Raw genomic sequence first — 26397 nt, 5'->3', positions numbered from 1 at the left:
GATAGTAGACGAGGATGTAGGGAAGCTTCTCATAGCAGACTTTGTTAGAGAGGTCCAATACCCGAGCTGCATTGCCAATCCAATACTTGTGAAGAAAGCCAATGACAAGTGGCACATGTTTGTTGATTACATCGACCCCAACTGAATCCACCCAAAGGACAACTTCCCACTCCCTATGGGGTTCGAGTTGTTGAGCTTCATGGATGCCTTTTTCGATTACAACCAAATTCAGATGGGGTCCAGCTAACCAGGAGAAGACAACATTTGTAATTGAAACTAGCCTTTATTGTTATAAAGTGATAATCTTTGGCTTGAAAAACGCTAGGACAACCTACCAATGTCTTGTAAATAAAATATTTGTTGAGTTAATTGGCAATAAAATTAAAGTTTACATCAATGATATGGTTGTCAAAACTTAGTTTTCATACTTTTTGATTTTTGACCTAAACAACGTTTTCAACATTCTAAGAAAATGCAGTATGAAGCTTAACCCGAAAAAGTGTGTCTTTGGGGTCACGTAGAGCAAGTTCCTCGAGTACATAGTGAACCGACATGGCATCGAAGCCAACTCGAGGTCTCGGGAAGGTTAACAAATGGACAATCGAGCTTAGTGAGTACAACATCCAGTTTGAGCCGTGCCTAGCGATCATAGCATAGGTCCTGGCTGACTTTGTCACCAAGTGCACATTTAGCATGCCGACCCCTAAAGTTGTCGAGGTCGTGACCACCTCGTAGGCATCAACCAGTGCGGCACCCGGCCCGAATTGGGACAAGGGGCCCTGGACCTGCATATAGATGGCTCGTCTAACTAGTGTGGAAGCGGAGTTGGGATGATACTCTATGGATCTAGTGAGATGAAGCTGGAGTATTCTCTCTGGTTACACGTTCCGAGTATCGAACAATGAAGCTGAATACGAGGAGCTGAGAGTCGGGTTATCACTAGCAAAAAGAGGTTGGTGCGAAACATCTCATGGTGTGTACCGATAACAACTAGTGGTGAACCAAGTGAATGGGTAGTATGAGGCCTGGGAGCCTGCCATGTCGGCCTACCTGGCCAAGGTTAGAGAGCTCCTGCCCAACTTCCACTCTTGGTAGATCTAGCAAGTTCCGAGGTTTGAGAACACCAAAGCCGATGCACTCTTGAAGCTAGCTGGTGCGACGGATACTGCGAAGAGAACGGTCTACATTGAAAACCTGCCACGACCTAGCATAGAAAGGTTAGTAGAAGATGTCACTCCCGTTTTGGCTGCAGAGCCGAGCTGGATGAATCTGTTCATTGACTACCTATGCCACAAGACACTACTTGCGGAGCGCAATGTAGCTCGGAGGGTAGGGCGGAAATTAGCTCGCTATATAATTATTGGCAAGCAATTGTATCGCAGGTCGTTCATGCTCCCCTACCTGTGTTGCTTGCACCTAACTAAAGTAAATTAGGTGCTACATGAGATTTATGAAGGTCTCTACGGAGGACACCTGGGGGGTAGGGCGCCCACCAAAAAAGTTTTACAACAAGGCTACTACTAGGGTGCCCAAATCAAGTTGTTGCCGACCTAAAGTACCTTATCCGCCCATGGCCATTCGCATAGTGGGGGATAGATATCCTTGGTCCCTTCCCACCTACGATTGGGTAGAGAAGGTTCTTGGTCATTGTGGTTGAATACTTTACGAAGTGGGTGGAAGCCAAGCCGCTTGTATCCATCACAACTCGAAACGTGCAAACTTTTTCTAGAAGAGTGTTGTCTACAGATTCAGACTCCCAAGGTGTTGATATCAGACAACGTGAAGCAGCTCAAAGAAAAAAAAATCAAAATTGATGTCCCGAGATGGGAATCCAACAAAATTTCACTGTATTGGCTCACCCTCAGGCAAACAGTCAAGCTGAAGTGGCGAATAGGGCGATACACTATAGACACAAAATTTGGATCTCCCGAGCTAAGGGTTTGTGTGTGGACAAGCTGCCTAGTGTCCTTTGGGCTTACCAAACTATTATCAAAATGTCAACCGACGAGACTCCTTTCAACCTAACATAAGGTGCGAAGACTGTTATCCCAACCGTGATTGAGGTGCCGACCTTGTGGTTCAAGACGTACAAAAAGGAGACTAACAAGGATTTGCTATGGACTAACCTTGACTTGGTGGAAGAAGTTCGTGACTTGGCCTATATCCGGACCGTGGCATACCATTAGCAAGTAGCTCGGTATTATAACACCCGAGTTAAGAGATGCAAATTTTGAGTTGGTGACCTAGTACTAAGGAAGGTTATGGTACCTGTGAAGGGATAGGATATCCATCACATGGACGCCCAAAGATTACAGAATAAGGGGGGGGGATTTCAAAAAAAATTTCTCTCCCTTCAACTGGGAATCGAATTCCCTATTTAGAAAATCATATTTTCACAGATCATTCTTGAACTATAAACTGAGCTAGATCTGAACCAAAAGGAGTAGGGAGGGATTATACCTAATACAGATAAACAGTATCTCCCAATGGAGGTGCTCCCACTGAAGATGGCGCAGTGCAGGGGAGAGCAGAATCAATAGTGTTCTTCCAAAAGAACTTGACCCTTCGCAAGAATCAACTAGATGGCCTGTGAATACAACTCCAACCAGTCTTTTCTCCAAAAGATTGGTATCAAGATCAAATCTTGATTTCTCCCAAGAACTAGAGATCGAACTGCTGGAGGCGGCGACTGCAGGAAGGAGGCGGCAAGAGAGTATTTGTAGGGTGCATAAATCTCTCTTCTTGTAATCTCAGCTCTGAAGACAGGAGTGTGTTGGTTGCATATCTTAAGGCTGCCGCCCCCTCCTCCTTTTATAATCTCAAAGGGATCAACTCCTAATCCTATTAGGAGTTGCTAATTCAAATCATATCTGGATAAAAGTCCCTTTAAGTGATAAGGGATAACCCTTATCTTATCTACACATCAAATCAGCCATCTCCTAATCTAATTAGGAGGTTTCCAGATCTAAATCTTATTTAGATCTTGGACTGTGGGCAGATGCAAGATTAGCCCATCAGGTATCATCCTCAATGGTCTTACACTTAACCTCTCAGCCCATAATGATCATACAATGTCCGACAAGAGAGGACCTCTCCCTTGGTTGTAAGGAATAGTGTTGCACTCTCTACTTATATGGATCATGGGAATTAAAACCTTTTGCAAACCTTTTAGAAACCATTTTATATATACTTTTATATCTCATATAAAATATATTTTGCAAAACAAATCTCAACGATTGAAATCGGCTGCCGACAGTCTTGGTTTCCATCAGTGAGAGTGCATCCCCGATCATTACCTTTGTCTGACAATGGGGCTGATCCTGTCACTATGATCACCCACTCAGATGAATTCTCAGACTGTCCCAACATACCCAGGTTTTAACCCCCTCTAAGGATCTCACTGAATGGTATATCAAAGACAGCCCAATCCGATACCTAGTGCAGTATCATAATCAAGTCTAGGGGTCGGGTGTAATTTTTCAATTTTGCCCATCAATCTCCAAGGTCCAGGGCAATACCGGAAATTTGGTCCAGTTCAAAGATTCAATCAATCCTACAGTGTATGTGCCTAGGGTCTCACCCTGGCAGCTAAGATAGGCCACCCCAATCGATTTGGTGGCACCACAGTGTCAGCCTTGTCAGGATAGGTCTCCCCAGACCGACTCCCTGGCTATGAACATTCTAAACTAACACGAGTCTCATTAAGTGTCTAGTTTAAGGGTATTACAGAGAAACGTACCCAGGGAACATGAATCAAATATGCACTTTTATTCATTTACAATAAACTCATAAAGTACATCATCTTGATTGAAGCTAAGGGCATACAAAATTGTCTAACAGATCCCACTTGCGCTTAGGTCCAATCAGGTACTAGCCGGAGTCCCATGCTTTCCACGTGTTTCTCAAACACTTTCTGTGATAGTGGCTTTGTCAATGGGTCTGCTACATTTTCCGTTGACACTACTTTCTGAATCAGGACGTCCCCTCTACCAACAATCTCCCGAAGTACGTGGTATTTCCTCTCGATGTGCTTCGACTTCGAGTCGGCTCGTGGCTCCTTAGCCTGAGCAATAGCTCCATTGTTGTCACACAACAATGGGATGGGTGATGTGCTGGATGGAACTACTCCCAACTCGTGAACGAACTCCTGAGAAAGGAAGAAGTACTTACATCGCTAAACGATATCCATAGGCCAGCCGACCTCCTGAGAAAGGAAGAAGTACCTACTCTTCTAGTCCTTGACTTTTGTGGGAAAACCTCCCAGAAGCTTATAACTTTGGTGGAAAGACAATTAAAAATAGTAGGGCTCATTGGGAACCCTCTTTATTCTGTACAACCCCGAGAAGACATCTATGCCCAAAGGAAAGTCAAGATGGTAGCTAATAGAAAATGTACCCACGAGGGTCTAGATGGCATTCGAGTGAAATTGCCCCAAAGAAATACCGTAGAGAGAGAGAGAGAACCTCAACAATGAATGGGTGAAGAGGAAATCGGAGGCTAGTGACCAACGCCTCCTCAAAGACACAGACTTTGCCTCAACCGTGACTCCAAGGGAACTGGTCTGGGATAGGTTGAATATAGTTGAACTCATTTCGGATGTGGAATGCAGATGCTAAATCGATAATTTCCTCCCCGCTTAGCTTGCTAGGATCGATATGGGAGTTGGACTCCGGCTCTTGTCAAAAAGTTGAGGCCCCAATGTGGGAACCTTGCCGATCTCATGCCGAGGACCCCTCCTTGGCCTTAGTAGAATAAGAGTACCCCCCCTTCCGACTCCTTGAGTACATGCCTAAAAGAGGGAAAAAAGACTCACCAACTTTTTGGAAAACAGAAGTCAACCTTGCCCAACTAGATTTCTCCTATCGAACTGACAACGATCTCACAGCAGAATTCTCCTACAATTACTCGCCCCACTCTCTCGTCGGAAATCTTAAAACAGTGCAAATGGGACCCCTACAGGGACCCCCCTATTTATAGACTTGGGCGCAGAAAATCAACGGACGAGGCAACGTGATGACAGATTGACAGTCTAGGAGAGCACCACTCGTGGGAGAATTTGAATTTTAAAAATTTGCGCACTCAACTTGAGCACCCCATTTGAAATTTGAAATTCGAATTTTGTCACGTGTTAGCTCGCCCTTGAGCTGAGTTGGGCGAACAAGCCGAGTGATCTACAAACTGACCAAGCGAATCACCACAGGCCGAAGATTGACTATGAGCTACTCCCTTTGCCGAACTGGCATCGACTCGGGAGTGGGGGCAATTGATGAGGGGCGATTTGGCCCTCCAGTAACATGATAACACGTGGCACCTCAGAACAGTTAGTTGACACTTCAGCACCATGTAAGTAAACCTTAGGAGCGCCTCAGACACCTCGTAGCCACCTTGGTGGCCTCAACACCACTTCGGCAGGTTGAACTGTAATCAGCTCGGCAACACATCAAGTTGGTGTAAGAGGCGACCTGCTTCCACTGACTTGACTCGAGTTCAGCTAGCGACTTGCTTGACGTGCCAAGTTACCTCTTCTACGAGCAAAGTGTCATTTTTGACTTCCCTGGGATCACGGCGCCACGTTGGACGAAGTCAGTTATCACCCAACCCATTTCGGACGCAACTGGATAGACATTACCTACTTACGTAGAGTTCATCTTTGGGCATGAAAACACCTCTGAATCAGATGGGCTGGATATCTCGGACGCACTTCGTGAGTCTTATGGCAACTAGCCTATATAAAGGCATCCCCATTCACAAAAAAGGTACTGACGATTTAGCTCTCAAGCATACTAGCTCTCTCTTTATATCTCTCCAAGAACTTATCGCTGACTTAAGCATCAAAGTTCCCACCCCGGGTAAAGCAACTCAGACACTCTAACCTAGAAGTGTAAAATGGCCATGTCGGGCTAGAACAGCACGGCCCGGGCAAAGTGCCAGTCATGTCGTGCCGTCCTCCCTAGGGATAACTTGGGGGGTCAACCTGGCACGACCCACAGCCCAAGCCCTTGTGGGCCCATGTCATGCCATGCCATGCCATAGGCTTGGGCCGGGCTGGGCTATAGGTCGTGCCATGGGCGTGGGTGTGGGTTGAACTGCGCCAGATTGTTTTTTACCTCTTTTTGTTTTGTTTTTTTGTTTTTTTTTTTATTTCTTTGCTAAGTAAAAGTGTAAAACTAAAATATTTAACTTTCTTTTGGGCTTTGGGAACTATTTGAAAAAAAAAAAAGAAATGAGAAATCTAACAAATAAATGAAAAAAAAAACTTTGTCGAATAAGAATGGAATAACAAATTGGAAGAAAAATAGGAATTTTATTTCATTTAAATTTGAACGATACAAACTACAAAGCATACAATGGTTGGATACTTGGATGAATGAAATATGAAAATGGAAAATGGAATAAATTAATAAAATATAAAAAATACAATATATTTACAAATTGAAAATACAAAGTTACATTGTTAAAAAATAGCAAATAAATTAAATAAAATTAAAACAAAATTTACAATAATTTGAAAAATGCTATACAACTATTGTTCATCACTTTCATCATCTGCGTCAGGTGAAATATCAGGTATAGTGTTATGCCCTCCTTTGTCTTGTAATCTGTCTTCAACATCCAACCAATCTTTAAAGAAGATGCACATCTCTATATACTTTCATCATTCACACAGCTTCTCTTGTCGTCCAACACCTTAGTACCTCCACTAAAACAAGACTCCAATTGAAGTATAGACATCAGAGGTGTTAGTAGATCACGTGCCATGGCGGCGAGAACTGGATAATTTTTTGAATGTTCACTCCACTAGGCTAAAATATTAAAATTATTTATTCCCTCACCTAAAGTAGAAAAATTTGCTTGTAAATAAAAATTAAATGAACTGGTTGTTAAGGTAGTAGGTTTTTGCCTTCTACTTATAAAATAAAAAAACTTTTTCTCTTCTACTATTGGCTTAAGTTCAAAAGTAGAAGATGCAACTGTACAACTTGTAGAATTATTTCCTATTACTTCAGTTTTATATAAACTGTGCATTTCAAATAGTAAACTATTAATTTCCTCTTTTTTATTTCCAATATCAATATTTACATTTTTAGAATACGTTTCAAATAATATATCTAAACCATATTTCCTAATCCTAGGATCTAATATTATAGCTAAACAATAAAGAGGTGAAATGTTTTTTCAATAGTTTTTAAATTTATTTTCCATTATTTCAACAATACTTTTAAATTGTGGATTATTTCTATATTTTGCAAAACAATCACTAATTGCCATTAATTTATAAGGTAAATTACAACTAGTTGGATACTAAATACCTGATAATTCATTAGTTGCATCATAAAAATGTTTTAAAAAATCTCATACAAATTGTCATTTTCCAGTCTTATTCAAATATAATATCATTAGGCATTTTTACACTATCAAAATCAGTAAGAATTTGTTTATGAGAAATGCAACTTTCTAACATAGCATAGGTAGAATTCCATCTATGTTTAACATCTAATATAAAATGTTTATATTTTAAACCATAATTTTGACATAAATATTTAAATTCTTGTTTTCTTGCTCCAGAACTTTTTTTTTTTCATTCTTGCTCCAAAATTTTTAATATATATAATACAATTTATAATTTTAGAAATATGAGTAGAAATAATATTTAAAGCATCCTGAATACATAAATTTAAGATGTGACATGCACATCTAATATGAAATAATTTACTATTTAAACATAGTTTTAATTAAGATTTTAAAATATTTATTGCTGAATCATTATTACAAGTATTATCAAAACTAATAAAAAATAATTTATTCTCAATTCCATAATCATGCAAAGTATTTAAAATGCTTGCAACAATAACTGAGCCTGACCATTCAAGCCTAGTAAAACTTAAAATTCTTTTATTTAAAAGCCATTTTTCATCAATAAAATGATCGGTAATACAAATATAAATTATGTTAAATTTAGAAGTCCAAATATCAAAAGTAATTGCAACTTTAGAATTAAGGTTTGATAACATATAAATTAAATTTTGTTTATATGAATAAAAAAAATTTAAAGCATTTGACCTAATAGTATTCTTAGAAACTTTTTTATATTGTGGATTTATAGAATAGTATTTTGCTAATTCTTGTCTCATTTTTTTCTTTAGAATATTTAAATGTACCAACACTCGCCCCCCCCCCCCCCCAAAAAAAAAAAAAAAAAAAATGTGTGTTTGTGTTGTTTTTCTCCCCTTTTCTTTTTTTTTTCTTCTTCTTTCTCACATATGAACGTATGTCTGCTCAAATGGCTAATATCACCATTATTACAATAGCTAAAGTCTTTTCTACATTTTTGGCAAATAATTCTTTTTCCGTTCCCTTCAAATATTTCTAAATCGGGCTAATCAACTTAGAGGCCGTCTTTTTCTTTCCCCTAGTATCAGTACTAGGGGTGAAAGTTCCATCAATATCAATAGCATCCATATCAGTGCTAACACTATCATGATGCGACTGAATATCACCGACATTGAACTTTAGGAGAATTGGTTTTAGGAGGAGCCAACCATTTTTTTTTAAATTCTAAAAAGAATAAAAATTAATTTAATTGAACTTACCTACATTGTCAGTTCAGAATCCCAACTTGATTTCAATGATTGAAATCAAAATTGAACCCGACCATACTAAGCTGTGGGCGGCACAACTCAATTTACACCTCTAATTGTAACTATCTGCGAATAGAGAGCATCAAATCGCGCAATTCAGAGGGGAAGAGGGGTTGAAGTCTTGGGTTGCAGTGAAAAATGAGACTGGCGCGATTCATGCATTGTTGGGATAGATTAGAATGATAAGCGACAACCCCTCTCCACTTCTACGTAACTCTGGACGCATTTGCTATATGTAGCTAATTCTTGACCTCTCTTGGTGGCATTTTTGGCAACGAATTCAATGGCGTCCTTAGCAATGTAAGGTTCATTTGACCCAATTTTGGTTTACCTACTAATCTGTTTGCAGACTTGAGCTTTTACATGACTGACTGTTGGTGGAAACTTTGTTTTCATCGTACAAGAGACAAAATATAGATAAAATATTTTAGCCTGAAAACATTTTAGCTCATTACTGATACATCGATCCTGACGCTCTTACCAACCCTTTAAAAGGTTTTTTGCTTGTACAAAGCCAAAGTTGGATGCTCAAATTTGCAGACAAAACAACAAATTCATGGACCATGGCCTTTTCCTACACATTTGCTCTTTCTTTTCTCTTGGTCTCTTGGAAAGGGGGTTCCTTCCCACTTCCCAATTTGTCTCTTTCTAACATTTATCAATTCCATTAGGGGAGCTAACTCGTTGAACACCTTTCAGATGATCTATATGGCTCCCATTAATAGTACTGATCTGATCCAAAGAGATCATCTTATGACATGCCGCAAACGTCTCTCTGTATAAAGGAGCATTTCAGACAAGATCCATGTTGGATTATTGCATATTTCATGATCTGAATGTAGATTTTAATTTGACTAGCCACTTATGGATTTTAAAATTTGTACTCTCTGTGGATTTCTCCAAACATCGTTTTAGAATCCAAATGATAGAAATCCTTAAACATGCTGAATTGTGCAAAATTGCCCTCAGATTCTGTTTCACACTAAACCATTCTCAGTTATCAATTAATGGCTTGCCTAAACACATCGGTTTCTTCTATATGTTCATTATATGAACATAGAGTTTCTATGGATCACAAAAAATTAAAGCAGCTTTGCTCCCTCCAAGCTAATATCTAGCATACCCATGTGAAAGGAATCAGTACTTCAAGTCAATGTGAAGATATCTGAAACAGAACAAGATTGGAAACTGTACCCAGTTTTGTAATGGACATTCAGGCCAAACATAATGGACATGCAGCCCAGGTGCCAGTGATACAAAGAGGTGATGCAGTGCAGGTAAAATGAAACAGTAAGAAATGAAACAAGACAAGATATAGTTCGGTTCTGCTGAGATTCCTGCAAATTTTAGTTTTCAGAATGAAGTCTTCTGAATTGCAGACCTGTGTTTTTTGTTCTCTCTTGTTCTCAGTATGAACTCTCTAGTCCCTACAACAACTACATAAGGATAAATTTCCTATAATATAATATTGGGCAAATTTCTGGAAAAAAGCTTATCAATGGAATATGCAAAATTAAGGGCATTGATTTGTAGCACATGGAGGTTTGACCAAGTCCTTGGAGCCTAGTTAATAGAGTTAGAACTCTGGAGAACCAAGGTCCAACGTTACAGCTCACAACAAATAATGCTAATACCTGGTCTTCTCTTCTGCACTTTTGTTTAATGAAAAGTGGAAGCTATGCTCATACAATGGGGTTCATGTCTGATTCACAATCCATGATTCATAATTAGGCTAGTTAATTCTAGATTCAAGATTGGTTGCATTCTGCAGTGAGCTCAGAATCAAATTTGGGTGAATCAATTCATAGTTAAAGATTCTTTTCATGTGAAGTGCTCTGCTTGAATCAAAATCCTTCTGGTTTCTGCCGAAGCGAAAGGAGTACAAAATAATTAAAATCCTACAACAGTTTCCAGTTTCCACATTCATAAGAATGGAGCAGGCACGACCGGGCTAAGGTGGGGCGGGTTATCGGGTAACCCATCACCCATTCATGGCGTTGGCGGGTATATCCGCAGAGTTCATGGGGGCGTTTTCGTCAAGTTCAAGGACAGGTAAACCGCAAACGTGAAGCGTGAACGGTGGACGTGAACTGCGAGTCACCTTTCAGAATCATAAACAACCGGAATACCAACACGCTCACATTCTTTATTCCAAAGACGACTTCCCAAGGAAACAAGGAAAGAAAGAAAGGAACTTTTCTCTCTTTTATTATTTTCTCTGCAACTCTTATATTCCAACGTCCTTCTCCTTTGCCTGTGAAATTGCTTCCCCGAAATCAGGTATGATCTTCCATTCCTGATCCAAAGAGAAAATTTTTATCTGTTTTTTTTTCTTCCACCAAGAAATTTATACTTTACAAGTTTGAATTTCAGGTATTTAGTTTATTGATCTATCTGTTTCGTTCCCCTCAAGTCCTCACTGGTTGTGCGTGGATACTTCTGACTCGAATTTTCTTCATCTCTCGACTTATTGCACAGTTGAAATTCACGGGTTTGTTCTTTTACTGAAAAGTTTGAACTTTGTTAAATGATTCGAATGATAATTCTTTTATTTTCATTTTTTTTTCCTGGCAGTCAGATTGAATTTTAATATACAAATTGAATTTAGTATACAAATTTAGATGATATAATTGTCTTAGTTTCGTTTTCTGATCTCATAAGCAGGAGGGTTCTTTGTGTCCATCATTTGACGAACCTGACTTTTCTGAGTTTAATAAATTTCTACCAAAAGAGAGAGTTTTAGCTTTCTTCTTTTATCATTTGATGCTGATGGGCTTAATCACCTCCACCACCTAGTTTGACTCTGTCTCTGTAGGATGTTGGATGATGATTTTGGTGATTCTTCATGTGTTTTATATGGTTAATTGGTACCCTAAAGTAGGAATCCGGAAATACTAGTTCCATTCATTATTTTGGAATAGGGATTAGCATTAATCCTCCCCTCTCCTATTTGGAATTTGATGTTTTAGCTTTTTTACATGGCAGAATTCAAGATCCTAGGAAGAGTCCCAGGTTTTATTGTTCTATTGTTCATTGGATGTTGCTCTTTTCTAAGAAGTGTTTCAGCTGTTAAATGTTTACTGAGCATGCACCATCCGGTTCAAATTTGTTGAACTTAAAAGAGAAGTTCCTAACAGATTAAACCACCATTATGTTTTTTTTTTTCCTGGGGGTAATTGTATTAAAAGAGTCAAGAGATAGAGGAGTTGCATATTATCCTGGGGTGCCAGGTTTTATGCCTAACAGATTAAATCACTATTTATAAAAAGGGCGCTACCCAATGCTGGTCCCTGCTTGGGTAGAAAGTGAATGTTCTCAGACTCAAACCTGTGTTCTCTTGCTTGTTACCCCAAGATTTACCAATACACCAAGCAATGGCCCTTAACATTGTATTATAGTAATTTTAAACTTCATGATTGACCCTAGACCTCTAGCACTTTTATCAAAACTGCCATGTTCAAAGTGATTGTAGTTGTACAGATAAAAGTGCTAAACAGTTGGAGTTCATGAATTTGTCATTACATTATGAATGACAAAACTATTGATAGTGTAAATAACAGTATATCTTTTAATGAGTTGTATATTCAATAAGTAATGGGTTAAACAAAAATTTAGAATGACTACAACATGTATAGATGCAAGCTTGTCACTTTTACTTGTTGGAAATCATGGAATAATTGAGATAGATTTCCTTCAATAGAATATGTCAAGGAAAACTTAAAAGGATAAATTTGACTAAGGTAACCGTACATTATACTGAACATCAACTCAACCTGGTTTACGGGTGATAATGATAAATGTTTCTGAATATTAGACTTACCTGAGTCATCTAAGTGATAAATGGCTGCATTTTTTTTCATTTTTTGCAGCTCCTTTTTCCTGTCTCCTGCAGTAAAAAATATAGTAATAATGATCTTAAGCATTATGACAAACTCTAGATTAAAAAGATTCATTCACCTGGATATACAACAATGAAAAGAAGAAACTCAGTAATTCCTCTCTTTTTTCACATTGCTCAAATTTCCTAAACGGATCAGAGAAAGCAATACATAACACATTTAGAAGAATTTATTCATGATTAGCATCAAATTTGAGAGCTTACCAGGGAATTTTTGGTAATTCAAATTCAACCAACTTCATCATGGAACTCATGAAAGAAATTAGTCACTGCCAACAAAGAAAGAAGGAAATAAAGCAAACTTAATGAAGACATGGCAACTTGATAAAATTAAACTTTTTCAATATTTATTTTGGTTTCAACTGTACCTGCCACAGCAGAAATTAAATATTTTGGTCATCTGTGAGGGACTGAATATCATATTTGTGGTTACTTAACTGCATGAATTAAGGAGGAATTAGTGACTGAATATCATATTTGGTCATCTATTTCTGGTTTTTAGTACAACTGAAAACGTACTCATTATCTTTTCTCTTTTCAATTCCAGGTAAACAATGATAAAACAATGTTTTTCATGGTTTGCAATAACAGCTTGATTGATTCCATGGGAGATGTCTGAATGGGAAAAAAAGGATTCTTCTATATGTTTGCCAAGTATTTCATATCTTTGAAGGGGATTAATGCCATAATCCTTGATGGTGGATCCAAAAGCCCAACATTGTCCAAATATTGCTTATAGACCTATAACACCTTCTGATCTTCAAGTTCTTGAAAAGATACATGCTGATCTATTTCCTATCAGGTGAAAATGCACCGATGCCTACCCAGGTTGGTATATGCGTTTTGTGTGTGTGTAGCATTCTGATTTTGTTCTTGAGGATGCCATTTTTAGGTATGAGTCTGAGTTCTTCCTCAATGTTGTCAATGGCCGTGACATTGTTTCATGGGGAGCTGTTGACCGCAGTAGACCTGGCTCTCATAGTGATGAACTTATTGGATTTGTCACTGCACGTATTATCCCAGCAAATGAAAGTGAGGTTAGGATTTGTCTTTGTTAACATTCAAAAATGTAAGTTACTCTTATTTATGTGTATTAAAAGGTAACAATTTGTTGCAACCAACCATCGGCCTGACAGATAGCAGATACACTTCGACATGACTCTTCAAGGATAGACCAAACACTTGTTTATATTCTGACACTGGGTGTAGTAGAGCCTTACAGAAATCTTGGGATAGGTAATAATTTTTCTTCTAATTTGTTTTGTTATTTTGTGAATGCCTCTTTGACCTACTAAAATGGTGTTTATTCTGTTGGATATCAGCTACTTCACTTATTCGAGAGGTTACTAAATATGCATCAAGAATTCCTACTTGTCAAGCAGTTTACTTGCATGTGATTGCTTACAACGATCCAGCCATTACATTCTACAAGAAGATGTTGTTCAAGTGTATACGGAGATTGTCAAATTTTTATTACATCCAGGGCCAACACTATGATGCATACTTGTTTGTCTATTACATAAATGGTCACCGATCTTCTTGTTCTCCATTGTATGTATGACATTCCTTTTCTTTTTATATTTTTCTTTGTCAAAAAGTGCTAAAATTCGTTACTTGATATCAACTTGCCTTGCTATGGAGATAGTTTGTATTTTTACATAATTATTACTTTTCAAGGTTAAGGCCAGTGTATTACAGAAATAAGCCATGACTTTTCAAGTCAATGTTTGCTCAAGGGAGCTCCTTTTTCATGCAAAAACTTTGAAAATAGCTAACCAAGGAAATTCATGATTAACTAAGTAGCCCTGAAAAATGAATTAACTACTTGATTTTTATTTTCTTCATGCATTAGTTGGGGCGAGCGAATTTTGCTTATTATTCCCCTGGGAGTCGCTCAATGCTAGTTAGACTCTGAATGGGCAATTCAGAAGGCACCTTTGGTAAAATTAAATTAGGAATAACCTTTTTAAGCTCTTCACACCCATGTTGCAGATATTATTGCACATAGTAGAGCTGATAAAATATAATTGCAGACACTGAACAACTCATTCACTAGAATATCATATCAGTGTGAAAGGTCCTACCATGGTGGAGTTACAGTTAACTGCTCTATGGACGTGAGTTGAATGTGTTAAATTAAGGGAAATCAAAATGAAACTTCTAGTCTACAATACTTTTGGTATTCTTACCTGTGTTCCTAGGTGGTAGTGGTCTTGTCTGTCTGCTTGAGTTGCCAATATCAGTTTGTAGGATTATAGATTGGTTGTCATTTTTGTTTTTATCTTTGCTTTTAAATGTTTCAGAGGTGTAACTTTTATTTTTATTCTGCAGAGAACTTGTCACTGCAATGACAACTTGTATGAGGAGCCTGTTTAAGTTCCTGGCTGCAAAAATATGGAAGAATGAAGACAAGAAGATTCCAAAATGGTCCAAATGTAAAGAATCCAGATGCTTTTTAAGTAGACAAAAGAAGAGAGTCGTCACAACTGAGGGTGCTGGTTGCCAATGTGTGTAGCATAGTAACCTTGTTTGGCTGCTGCTACTAAAAAAGAACTGAAGGCAACACCATAGAGTGATTTCATCCTCAGCTACCTCCTTTTTATTCATTATCCTCAGTAGCTTGTGCCTTGTATAATTTCTCCTGTTGTAAAATTTACGCTTCATTAATGTCAGTCATAAGATGCCTTTTTTCATACAAATTGCTTTCACCCTTGAACATCCTCAGTTCACATTACTCAGCCATGGCATCAGAACCACCATGGTAATCCAAGAAGATTATTGCTGAGGAACCAAACAAAATAAAGAAAAAGCTCAAAGCATCAATTCCTGACAGATGCATACCAGATAGGACATGAACCAAAAACAGAGGACGGTTTTGTCCAATTGGGTTTACCGAACGATACAATCCCAAGTCAAGCCAGCTCAATTGGTGTTACAGCTGATGTAGTTGAATAAGATTATTAGAGCAGTGATAGAGTGACATGGCCGTTTGCCCCTCTCCCCACACAACCCTATAACCTAGGTGCAACCTGGCAAGGAGAAATCTTCAATCCTTTACAGTTTCCACTGTCCAAGTTTCTTTTCATTTGCAATCATTCTCCATTATATCTCTTCTCTATTCTCCCAATATTTTTAAGTCCGTTACATCAGACTTGGTATAAGCAGCCTTAACAACATTTCTGGAACAGGTAAATGATTGAAAGAACCTCTTTTATATGTGAACGGTTGTTGAGCTGTAATGTTTACGTGGTTTTCTATTTAAACGTAAATTTCAGGGTGCAGCATGCATGAAAGAGAGGATTTAGGCCATCACCGCTGATCTGTTGTCAGCCTTCTATTTAATCCATTAATTTCGTCCATTAAATCCAGTAGTATTTCAAATCTTGCCATATGAAATCCATATTCAATTGCTATTATTCAAATCTTTTTTTTAAACCCCAACTATACAATTCGAATTCCGGTCAGAGCAGAGAAGTACTTACCACTCAACCATATTACAAATTTAGAATGATGTCTTGAGAACTAAAATAACATGGGTTTTATTTAACTTCTAAACTCCCTTTTAATTGAAATAAACAGTGCTATCATTGTTCAAACAGAAAACTAGAAAAAGAAAAAGAAAAAGAAAAATTGATCATTGAAATTAGCATATTTTTTAACATTAAATTAGGATTTATATCATTGAAAATATTTATCAAAAAAAAAAAGATTTATAGTTTTATCTCATTGAAAAAGTACATACATGCTTTTTAATTCTTCCACCATTTCCAGTGTTTTTCAAGTACATCCCAGTGGGACGCATATTTCTGCATCTGCAGGATTTTGAGTTTCCCTGGCATATTTCTGCATATCCCAACCATTTCACCATATCCAAGCATTATTTCCCAAGAACATTCCAATATGTATATTTTTGATAACCATTACAGGGGATTAAGGGGTGGGGACAGATCAATCTGCAATTATAAATACCGGTTTCATCCCGCACCTCCATCTTTGGAGGGACGCCAGCTGATTATCTCAGCTACCGTGTCATTTGCTAATTGCTTGATACTCTGATACTTTGAGGCTTTGAGCCTTTTGTGTCATCGGATAGGTCTCAAAATATATGGTTTCCTCCACCAAAACTCGGTATTCGGTAACTCCACAAGGTTGTAGCATCTGGACCCACCATCTGACAAGTCCTAGATAGATCAGTTGACCAATACGAGTTGCACAGAGCAATATAACCATCTTAGTTTACTATGTTTAATTAATTCGGTAGTAGAATAATGTTCTCGAGTTTTAGAAGGAAATTCTACAGGTAATGTCCAGATTAAAGGTTAAACTCATCTATTTTTGCGCCTAGTCAATGTCTTCTCGGGCCAATTAATGGTTGGTCTTGATTCTTCAAACAATAGCTGAGGAATGTTATAGGACCCCTAACCCCAGTATGAGTTCTTTGTTTCAAGACGAAGATGATGCTTGGCAGATCAGATGGTTAAAAAATCAAGCAAGCTAAGTAGCAAACTTTAAGGGGATCTGCTCATGGACTGGTGGATCCAAACACTAGACAAAGTACAATTGAGGGAAAAGATAGAAGGTACTTTTGAAGTGAATGGGACTCGGTTAGCATCCCCTATCAATTTAAATGTTTGTAAGCAAGAAAACAATGTCCAAAGTATTGATATAATGATACATATCGTACTATACGCATCGATTTTCAGGGTCACTGATATGCCAAATACTGAGTTTCAGGTCCTCATAATGGGTTGAAAGTTGAAAAACATTAACATTTATCTTCATATAATTATGGTTGAATCAGCAGAGCAGAGTGATGTGTTATTGGTACTTGAACCAATTCCAAGTTCAATAAACAGCCTGCTTTTGCCGTTAACAAGGTAGTCCTAGTCCTTGGAACTTCTGTGACCAAGAAATTTAAATGAAAGAACAGAACTAAGTTAACAGGAAAACTAAACAGCGGGAAAATTCAGGTGGATTAAAACAAATAATCATACAAGCAATTACCACTTTCCATGGTCGACGAATCATGTGATGTTCTGCTCTTTCCATAACTCAAAAATTGGATCAGTCATGATCAATTTTCATTTAGTTATTTAGGGCGGAAATGTAGCATGTAGTTCGAGGTTACAACAATTTTTGATAACCATCCAACTCCCACTTGAACAACCCAAAACAGAAATATATTAACTGAGGTTACAATTTGCTCAATACAATACTAATTACTGTTGATGGGAAAGACCAATCTGCCATAGGTTACCATGGTGACTATGCCAGGAAATTAATGGTCAAAAAAAATAAATAAAACAGATAGAATACACAAAAAATAAATGGAAAAAAAACAAAAAGAGGAACTTTTTCATATGTTACAAATGAGAAAACAAAACCCTGAAAAATGAATGACTAATTCTACAAACTCCATGCTAATGGAAGGACAAGAGAAACTGCTGTGAATTTTGGAGGGGAAAAGGAGAAGAAAAATGCTTCTGTCAACCAACTTCATACTATTCGGATTGCAGAAAAATGACAAGTATAGTTTAGAGAAAAAGGCCTCATAGTTTGTCAACTGTGAAAATGATTTTTTTCTTGGCTAATGGTAGAACTAACAATTGAAGGGTTCACATTTCTCGCCAGGAAATGCGGAAAGAAGGGATGATTGGATATACTAGTAATAGAAGGTAGATAGGGGAGATTCAAAATTTCTTGTAAAGATGATTCCCATCAAGATTGGCTAACATAGAGGACAGGGACCAAACCAGCCATTTTTCCATCCCTTCCAGGGCGTTTCTTCTTGACCTGAAATTTGAAAGGTCAATACATTAGAAGTACTAATTCCAATTCAGATAATATGAAAGCATGGTCTGTAACTCTATTAATATACTTACGTAGAACCAGCCATCCACCTCATAATCAATTTCCAGTTCCTCTCCCGCTGTCAGGTTTAGCTGAAAAACAAATAACCCATAAGTCTTGTAATATTGAACTCTTAAAAGTAAACCACTTCCGTAAATATAAAACGAAGTATGTCTAAAGCATAGAACTTTATTACTTGAACATTTTACACAAGGCTCTTTATTGTTTAGAAGACAAAGACAATTTTCACAACATGACAAACCACATTATAATACCTCATCATCACCACCAGCAGTGAAGTCATAGAGTGCTTTTCCAAACTGTCGATTTTCAGAACGACTTGGTTCATCATCTTGTGATTCGAAGTTTTGGGCACCAGGCCCAGCTAATGGGTTCTCAAATGACTCATATCTCTGCATAACAGATGCTGAATATGATGGAGGATCTCTAACCTGAAGGGGACCAAATAATTAGAATTGCAGATTTCATTGTAGAAAATAAAGAACAGATTGGCAATAAAAGAATGCAGGCTCTAACCGGGGAACCTAGACCCTCAAACATTGATGCAGAAGAACCAACAGAAGGGCCACTAAATCTGCTTGCACCTGGTGCTGATGCCCTCTCCTGTCACAGACAACTAAGGGGTGTGAGTAATTTCTCTTACAATAAAGTGCTAAGTCTATTATATCTTGTTACAGTGAAAGTGCAGCTTTGATTCTTGTAGGAAACTGTGGACCCCACATTAAGTGTATTCATGTGACGCCCTGAGATGTACTTAGATTTAATTGATTAGGATCAGCTTTCCTAGTAGGATTAGTTTTATTCCATCTTAGATTTCTCTTATATTGCCATGTAAGCATTAAAGTTCTTTTACAATTAGGAAACTATGTATATAAATTAAGGAGTGGAGCGGCTGTTTTAAGCACTTCAACCACTCTCTTCTTTCAAAGCTTCTCCCACGAGTTCTCCTTCTCTATCTCTCTTCTTCTCTTCTTCTCTTTTATTTTCTGTTCAAAATCTAAAGAGTCTCTGTAGTCTTGTAAGACTACTATTCTAGACATCAATAATGGATTCCTTGTTCCTATTTCTGGCAAAGGAGACATCAAGTTGTCTGATGCAATTTCACTATCCTCCGTCTTGCATGTTCCTAAGCTTAATACTAACTTGCTCTCAGTTAGCAGCATTACAAAAGGGCAGAATTGTTCAGTAACCTTTTTTCCTGATCGATGTGTTTTTCAGGATGTGGAAACAAGGAAGGTGATTGGGACTAGCTGTGAGACAAATGGAATCTACCTACTTGGAGGAAGTGCTCATCAGGAAGATAGTGAAACTAAGAAATCCTTTGTTTCTCAGTCTATTGATCAGGTCATCTTTGGCATAATAGATTGGGCCATTTATCCTTTCAGGCTTTGAAAAGTTTGTTTCCAAGTATATTTGAATCTGTCCAGATGACTAGTTTGAAATGTGAAAGTTGTGAGCTTGCAAAACATTGCAGGACTACCCATTCATTAAGTAATAACATAAGCAATATTCCTTTTGAAATTGTGCATATTGATGTTTGGGGACCCTATCATACCACTGCCATGGGGGAGGGTACAGATATTTCCTATTATTTGTTGATGATTACACTCGATTTTCTTGGGTTTACCTTATGCGTTCTCGAGATGAGGTAAACCCATTAGCCTAAGGGAAAGAATATTTTGCTTTAACCCAATTCGGGGTCAAAATTAAAATTTTTAGATCCGATAATACAAAAGAATATTTTGCAAACCCATTAGCCTCCTACATGCTTGATCATGGGATTATCCATCAAAGTACCTACCCACATACACCACAGCAGAATGGGGTTGCTAAAAGAAAGAATAGGCACATATTAGAGGTAGCCAGAGGCATTATGTTTACCTCAAATGTGCCTATACGTTTCTAGGGGGATGTTGTTCTTGCAACTGCTTATCTCATTAACCGGATTCTCTCACGCATTCTTGATATGAAAACTCCATTTACCCTTTTATACCCTGATGAAGAATTGTTTACCATTCCCCTCAAAACCTTTGGGTGCACTTGCTTTGTTCAAATCCTTGTCCCTCATAGTTGCAAATTTGATCCCAAGGCCTCCAAATGTATTTTCCTTGGTTATGTCCAAACTTGAAAGGGATATTGCTGTTATGAACCGACTTCTGGAAAAAGATTTGTCTTGATGGATGTCACCTTCTTTGAGGATAAACCCTACTATCCAAGGGTTTCTCCTCAGGGGGAGAATAGTGAAGTCGGGAGTAGATCATCGAAAGTTCCTTTACTAATCCCATTAAGTGAAGAAGGATATAATGGGGAAGGATGTCAAAGGTGCAAGGATGTGAGAGTCTATCACAGACAATGGAGACAGGTTGATTTCAAACTTCAATAGTGCAGGCCAGTCCCAGTCCCCTCTACAGATCCAGATCCAGATCCAGGTACCATAGTGCCCTAGTTCCTTCTGTAGATCCAGATCCAGGTACCATAGATACTATAGATGAGAGACATCCAACCGTGGAGCCTTCACCTTCATTCAGTGACCTTGATCTCTCCATAGCAGTCCGTAAAGGAAAACACAGTTGCACCACAACTCACTGCATTTCTCAGTTCCTATCCTATGATCATTTGTCTCCCTCCTACAAGTCTTTTCTCGCATTCATTGCTGATATTCCCATTCCCAAAACAATACAAGAAGCATTGGAAGTACCAGAATGGAAAGATGCACTAAAAGTAGAAATGGATGCCCTCATCGAAAACAATACTTGGGAGATAGTTGATCAGCCTAAAGGAAAGAAACCGGTTGGATGTAGATGGGTACTCACTGTGAAACATAATGTTGATGATTTTGTTGAAAGGTATAAGGTCCGATTAATTGCAAAAGGATTTACTCAGACATATGGTATTAACTACTTAGAAACTTTTGCACCCGTAGCAAAAATGACCACTACCAGAGTACTATTATCTCTTGCAGCCTAGTGGAGTGACATGGAAAAAATTATCCAATTCTTGCCACCATGGCACGTGATCTACTAACCCCTCAAGTGTCTATAGTTCCATCGGAGTATTGTTTTAGTGAAAGTACTAGGGTGCTAGACAACAAGAGAAGCTACATGAAAGATGAAAGCCTAGAGATGTACATATGTTTGAAATATTTGCTAGATGTTGAGGATAGACTACAAGATAAAGGAGGGCATGACACTTCACTTGATGTTTCACCAGAAGCAGATGATGTAGATCAAGGTCAAGGAACTTGAAGAAAATAATGAAGTCAATATGTTTTTGTATACTCAATAATTGTATAACATTATTAAAATGATTGTAAATTTGTTTTTTCAATTTTATTTAAATTCTTTGTTATTTTTTCAATACCATTGTAAGTTTTTATTTTTAATTTGATTATATTGTATTTATATTTTATTCCAATTCCAAAATTCCACTGTATTGTTTAATTCATTTTGTACTTTGTATTCATTAAATTCAAATGAAATAAAATTTCTAATATTTTCTTTTCAACTTGTTGTCTCTTTTGTATTTTGTTAAAGTATTTTTTGTTAAATTTTTATTTTTCCCAAAGTTTGTGTCACGTTTAGACTTAGCAAAAAAAGAAAAAAAACAGAAATGTAAAAAAAAAAAAAAACTGGCCCAACTCGGCCTGGGCCTAGCCTGTAACACAACCCAGCCTTGGCCCACAACATGGCTCTGCCCGACCCAGGCCCACCTAGGCTCGTGCCATGGGCTATGCCGGGCCTAACCTTTTAGTGGTTCCAAGTTAGGTAGGCATAGACCACCTAGGCCCGCGAGCTAGCCCACAAAGTCATTGTGTCGACCCGACCTGACCCACCTTATACCTTGTTCTTATTGTTTTTAATATATTTTTTAGTATTTATTTGAGTTTCATAGCATATCCATGTGTATCTTGGTTTTTGTTTGTATCTATGTGTGTCTCAATACATCTCTTAAAATTGCCTTTCTGATACACTTTGCGTTTCTGATACTTTGAACCAAGGTTGAAGCCTCTCCTAAAGGATGGTGTCCATGTAATCACATTACTTTCCACCACAAAAGAGTCTTCTACTACGGCTGACCTGTCTACAGCCATTGTAAGTAGAGCCAGGAAAACATCTTTTAGAGCACTATCCCCACACCAAGGGTCCATGCAAAAGTACAACGTCCTCCCATCCCCCGCTTTGGGTTTTAAGCCTTTAGAAAGCTTATCAAAAGCTTTACAAATGCCTTTGCACACTGCACATGTATATGTTTATTGTGGACAAAAGCTCCTTGGTAGACGGAGATAGAGTCCATCACTCCTAGTACTCCAATGCTGCTGAATTAAGAAATTCTTCTAGGACTTGAGCAAGTTTGATTTGATTAAACCCCAAAGTTTCTTATAGAATAATATTGTGAAGCCATCTAGACCAGGTGCCTTCTCCCCTTCCATTTTATCAATAGCCTTCTTGACCTCCTGCTTTGAAAATGGCTTTTCTAGCTCAGTAGTCACCTGTTGTTCTGTTAGCAATAGCACTGCGAAGTTGATACCATCTAACTTAGGTCTGAAATGACAAGGATCCTTATACAGTTGCCTGTAGTAGCTCACAATAGCTCGCTCAATCTCTCTCATCTTCTACCAGCCTCCCATCAACCTGCAGCTTCTTAATTGAGTTAACCCTTCTTCTGGCATTAGCTATTTTATGAAAGAAAGCAGTTATTATCCCGAAGTTTTAACCAAGTGCCTCTTGACTTTTGCCGCCACCTCACCTCTTCTTGGAACACTAGTGAGTCATACTCTTTCTTTTCCATCACCCTCTTCCTTCTAAGATCATCCTCCAGGTATTCACCTTCCTTCTTTGAGTCCAGGTCTGTAATAATTTTCAAAAATTCCTCCTTCCTCTTCTTGTCTGTTGAGGAAGAGATAACCTTAAATATGGTGGAATGGTGGAAAGGGATTTATGCACCCAAACCCAGTTGGGAAAAAACTTTATTGATTGATCAATAAAAGATGGCTGCATACTCTGTAAAAGCCTTGTTCCATGTGCCACTATTTATAAATTAAATAAATAATACCATGTAAATTGTGTTGAAACAATAAAGATCTTCAGCAATTTCATAGTCCAAAAACCACAATTTGTGAAAAATAGAGATATTTTTGAATATAGATATAGAAACATTGGTGCAAAATGATGATCATGAAGAGGAGGTATTAGATATATGTATGGTGTTTGTGATTTAATACCGATGTTTTTGAAGATCCATAGCCCGATGGTCGTGAACTGAACAAGGATGGGTAGCTCATACCACCAAAATGGGATGATATGGAAGTCTCAACAGATCCTGTTGACTCAGGAGAAGATGTCCCAGATGACTTTGCATCATCTTCCTGTAAAATTAAATGTAGGTTATTTTCCTGAGCTACCTTCCAGAGATACTGTTCAGCATTCTGTGTTCCTGCTGTCTTCCTCTCCTAATCAAGAGAGGTTGGGCAATGTCCATACCTCTGGTTCTGAAGCTTCTAGAAGTGTCTTTGCCCACATATCGTCATAACCAACAGAAGGCCTATATGTAATGTTCTCCTCTTCAACATCTGGAGCATCCGTTCCCGCACCAGCAAGAAACTCATTAACCTGACAACAAGTGGAGCCGGACTGATGATTAGTCTCTAAGGTTGTGTTTGGTTTGAAAGAAAAAGTAGGAAAAGGAAAGGAAAGGTAGGAAAATCCATACAGGGTTTGTAAAGGTTTCCCTACCTTTCCCTTCCTTTCCCCACTTTTTCCTTTAAACCAAGCATAGCCTAAAGGAAATATGAGGAAAACAATGCCAGGGGAATATGTGTCGTTCATTATCCAACATAAAGTAGATGTCAAATATCGAATAGAATAATTCATAACAATAGAATCAGAACTAGCAACACGAATATTTTTATCTTTCCTTGAGGTGAAAGATAGGAACCCATCCTCCAAACTATGATACATGGGAAGCACATTAGGAGGGATGATCAGTTGGAAACAATATTAGGTGGGCTACACCCACAAGATTTACTATAGGTGGAAGTAGATAAATTTTGGTACCCCAACAATTTTAAAACAGCCAATAAAATAGTAATGCATTTTTTATTAAGATAGATGGTTGGAATCTTGAAGCTGTTAAGTGGCAGATCCAGCAGGACAAAATACATGCTATGTACATTACGGTTAGGAGAATTTTAGAGACCTTCTCCCTCAGACAAGTGGCACCTTATTTTCTCAAGAAAGAGCATCTCAAAAGTGGTTATTCCTTCCTCAGCCATTTGTCTACCCACTCAAATGGTACTTACCTCCACTAAAAAGAAAAAAATAAAAACTCATTTCAAGTGATGTAGGATCCATAAAGTGGGGATATTATTTAGAATAAAACTTGATTTAATCTCTAAAGTTAAAATAACAAATCTATACATAAAAAATCAAATAAAATAATAACCTAAATTTACAACATAGAAAAAGGGTGCTAAACAAAATTTATTAGAATACATAAGTAAAAAAGAAAAGAAAATATTGGCCCTGTGCTTAGTATGGAGGGTTATTCTCTAGTATAATATTAAACTAAATACACTCACAAACACATACACACAAAAAGAACCAAGATTATATACCATACAAATCAAATTTCTCACCCTATTCATTGCTGTTGCATTATTGCTCCACAAGCTATCATCACCTAGATTTGCAGCCCATGCATTTACAAGGTCATCATCAAGTGTATCAGGCTCAGCAGGTGTTCTCTTAGATTCATAAACAAGGTCAGAAATCCCTGTAGCAACAGCTGGATCATTCAAACCGGTTGATGCACTTATATTGTGTCGGGTACGATAGATGTCTATAAGTTTTGCACTGTTATAAGAATTCAGAAAATAACATACTGGGGTCAGAAACAGGGATGAGTGGAAAAAGAAATAAGAGTGAAGAAATCATCACAGCACAAAAGAAATTCTTTGATGAAAAAAGCAGTAATAAAAAACTTGAAAACAATTTAAATTTAGAAAATAAGCAAAATTTTGAAGAGATATGTAACAGTGACAACTGTTGAAGCACATTGCCTTATTTTTAATACTTTACCTTCCTCTAAAATAAACGTGTTTCACTAAGAAGTTTATTAAGGAGGGGCAGTGTGGTCTTATTTATTTTAAGTTTGTCGTCCTATATTCCTATTTAAGAAGTGATTAGCATCAAAGGAGTTCAACTTCGACTTGATTCTCTTGCAGTATCTTTGTTTCCTCACTTTTATTTTCTTGTGGTCTCTCTTTCTTCCTTTATTATTTCTGGCTTACAGGTTAGAATTAGATCATTAAAGTACATGGTATCAGAGCATCAGATTTAATTGACCTGCTTTCTTCCACCTCTTCACTCACTTCAGTCAAGATCCAAGCAAATTGGACTGTATAGGGGTCAATACAAATCAGATCTACTGCTTATTGAACCATAGGGTTCCTTAATTTTTCTCCTTTTTCTGTGATTGTGGTGTAATGTGCACATGGAGTTTCCCTCTAGTTGAAAGTGTTGTTGATGTCTGAAAACCTATTTGTGAAGCAGTTTCATGATAGAATCTACATCCTCTGAAAACCTATTTGCAACTGTCCAGCAACCATATCAAAGGAAACCTATAGGTAAACTTTTACTAATAAATAAATATAGGTAAATTTTCCCATCAGATTTAATTGACCTGCTTTCTTCCACCTCTTCACTCACTTCAGTTAAGATCCAAGCAAATTGGAATGTATAGGTGTCAATATAAATCAGACCTTCTGCTTATTGAACCCTAGGATTCCTTAATTTTTCTCTTTTTTCTGTGATTGTGGTGTAATGTGCTCATGGAGTGGCCCTCTAGTTGAAAGTGTTGTTGATGTCTGAAAACCTATTTGTGAAGCAGTTTCATGATAGAATCTACATCCTCTGAAAACCTATCTGTGAATGTCCAGCAACCATATCAAAGGAAACCTATAGGTAAAATTTTACTAATAAAAAAATATAG

At 37.7% G+C, this 26397-nt stretch overlaps 2 protein-coding genes across 2 annotated transcripts in view; one reads left to right on the top strand and one right to left on the bottom strand.

Moving 5' to 3' along the window:
* Positions 1-10240: 10240 nt before the first annotated feature.
* Positions 10241-15236, top strand: LOC148880910 (Acyl-CoA N-acyltransferases (NAT) superfamily protein). The gene is made up of 7 exons (XM_088962988.1): positions 10241-10919; positions 11013-11130; positions 13085-13339; positions 13430-13574; positions 13674-13773; positions 13860-14088; positions 14869-15236. Exons 3-7 carry the CDS (start codon positions 13233-13235, stop codon positions 15050-15052), a joined length of 765 nt encoding a protein of 254 aa, XP_088819114.1. The 5' UTR covers positions 10241-10919; positions 11013-11130; positions 13085-13232; the 3' UTR covers positions 15053-15236.
* A 2459-nt stretch (positions 15237-17695) lies between these two features.
* The window catches only part of LOC148880909 (uncharacterized), a 121663-nt gene continuing 112961 nt past the window's right edge, over positions 17696-26397 (bottom strand). Inside the window, exons 20-26 of the mRNA XM_088962987.1 lie at positions 25043-25259; positions 23889-24017; positions 23630-23773; positions 18925-19011; positions 18663-18839; positions 18420-18479; positions 17696-18330 (exon numbers count right to left, since the gene is read on the bottom strand). Of these exons, the coding sequence (XP_088819113.1) occupies positions 18256-18330; positions 18420-18479; positions 18663-18839; positions 18925-19011; positions 23630-23773; positions 23889-24017; positions 25043-25259 (889 nt within the window). The 3' untranslated portion in view covers positions 17696-18255. The remainder of the gene's footprint in view (positions 18331-18419; positions 18480-18662; positions 18840-18924; positions 19012-23629; positions 23774-23888; positions 24018-25042; positions 25260-26397) is intronic.

This window comes from Nelumbo lutea, chromosome 1, assembly GCF_056320005.1.
Source record: "Nelumbo lutea isolate HS-2025 chromosome 1, American lotus-T2T, whole genome shotgun sequence".
Classification (NCBI taxonomy): Eukaryota; Viridiplantae; Streptophyta; class Magnoliopsida; order Proteales; family Nelumbonaceae; genus Nelumbo; species Nelumbo lutea.
The sequence above is the reverse complement of the archived record's forward strand: the minus strand, read 5'-3'. Positions and strand labels throughout refer to the sequence as shown.

Coding starts and splice junctions, on each gene's coding strand:
- LOC148880910 (XM_088962988.1), top strand. CDS start 13,233: ATGGTGGATCCAAAAGCCCAACATTGTCCAAATATTGCTTATAGACCT. Junction 13,340..13,429: donor GCTGATCTATTTCCTATCAG/GTGAAAATGCAC, acceptor TGCCATTTTTAG/GTATGAGTCTGAGTTCTTCC. Junction 13,774..13,859: donor TTACAGAAATCTTGGGATAG/GTAATAATTTTT, acceptor GTTGGATATCAG/CTACTTCACTTATTCGAGAG.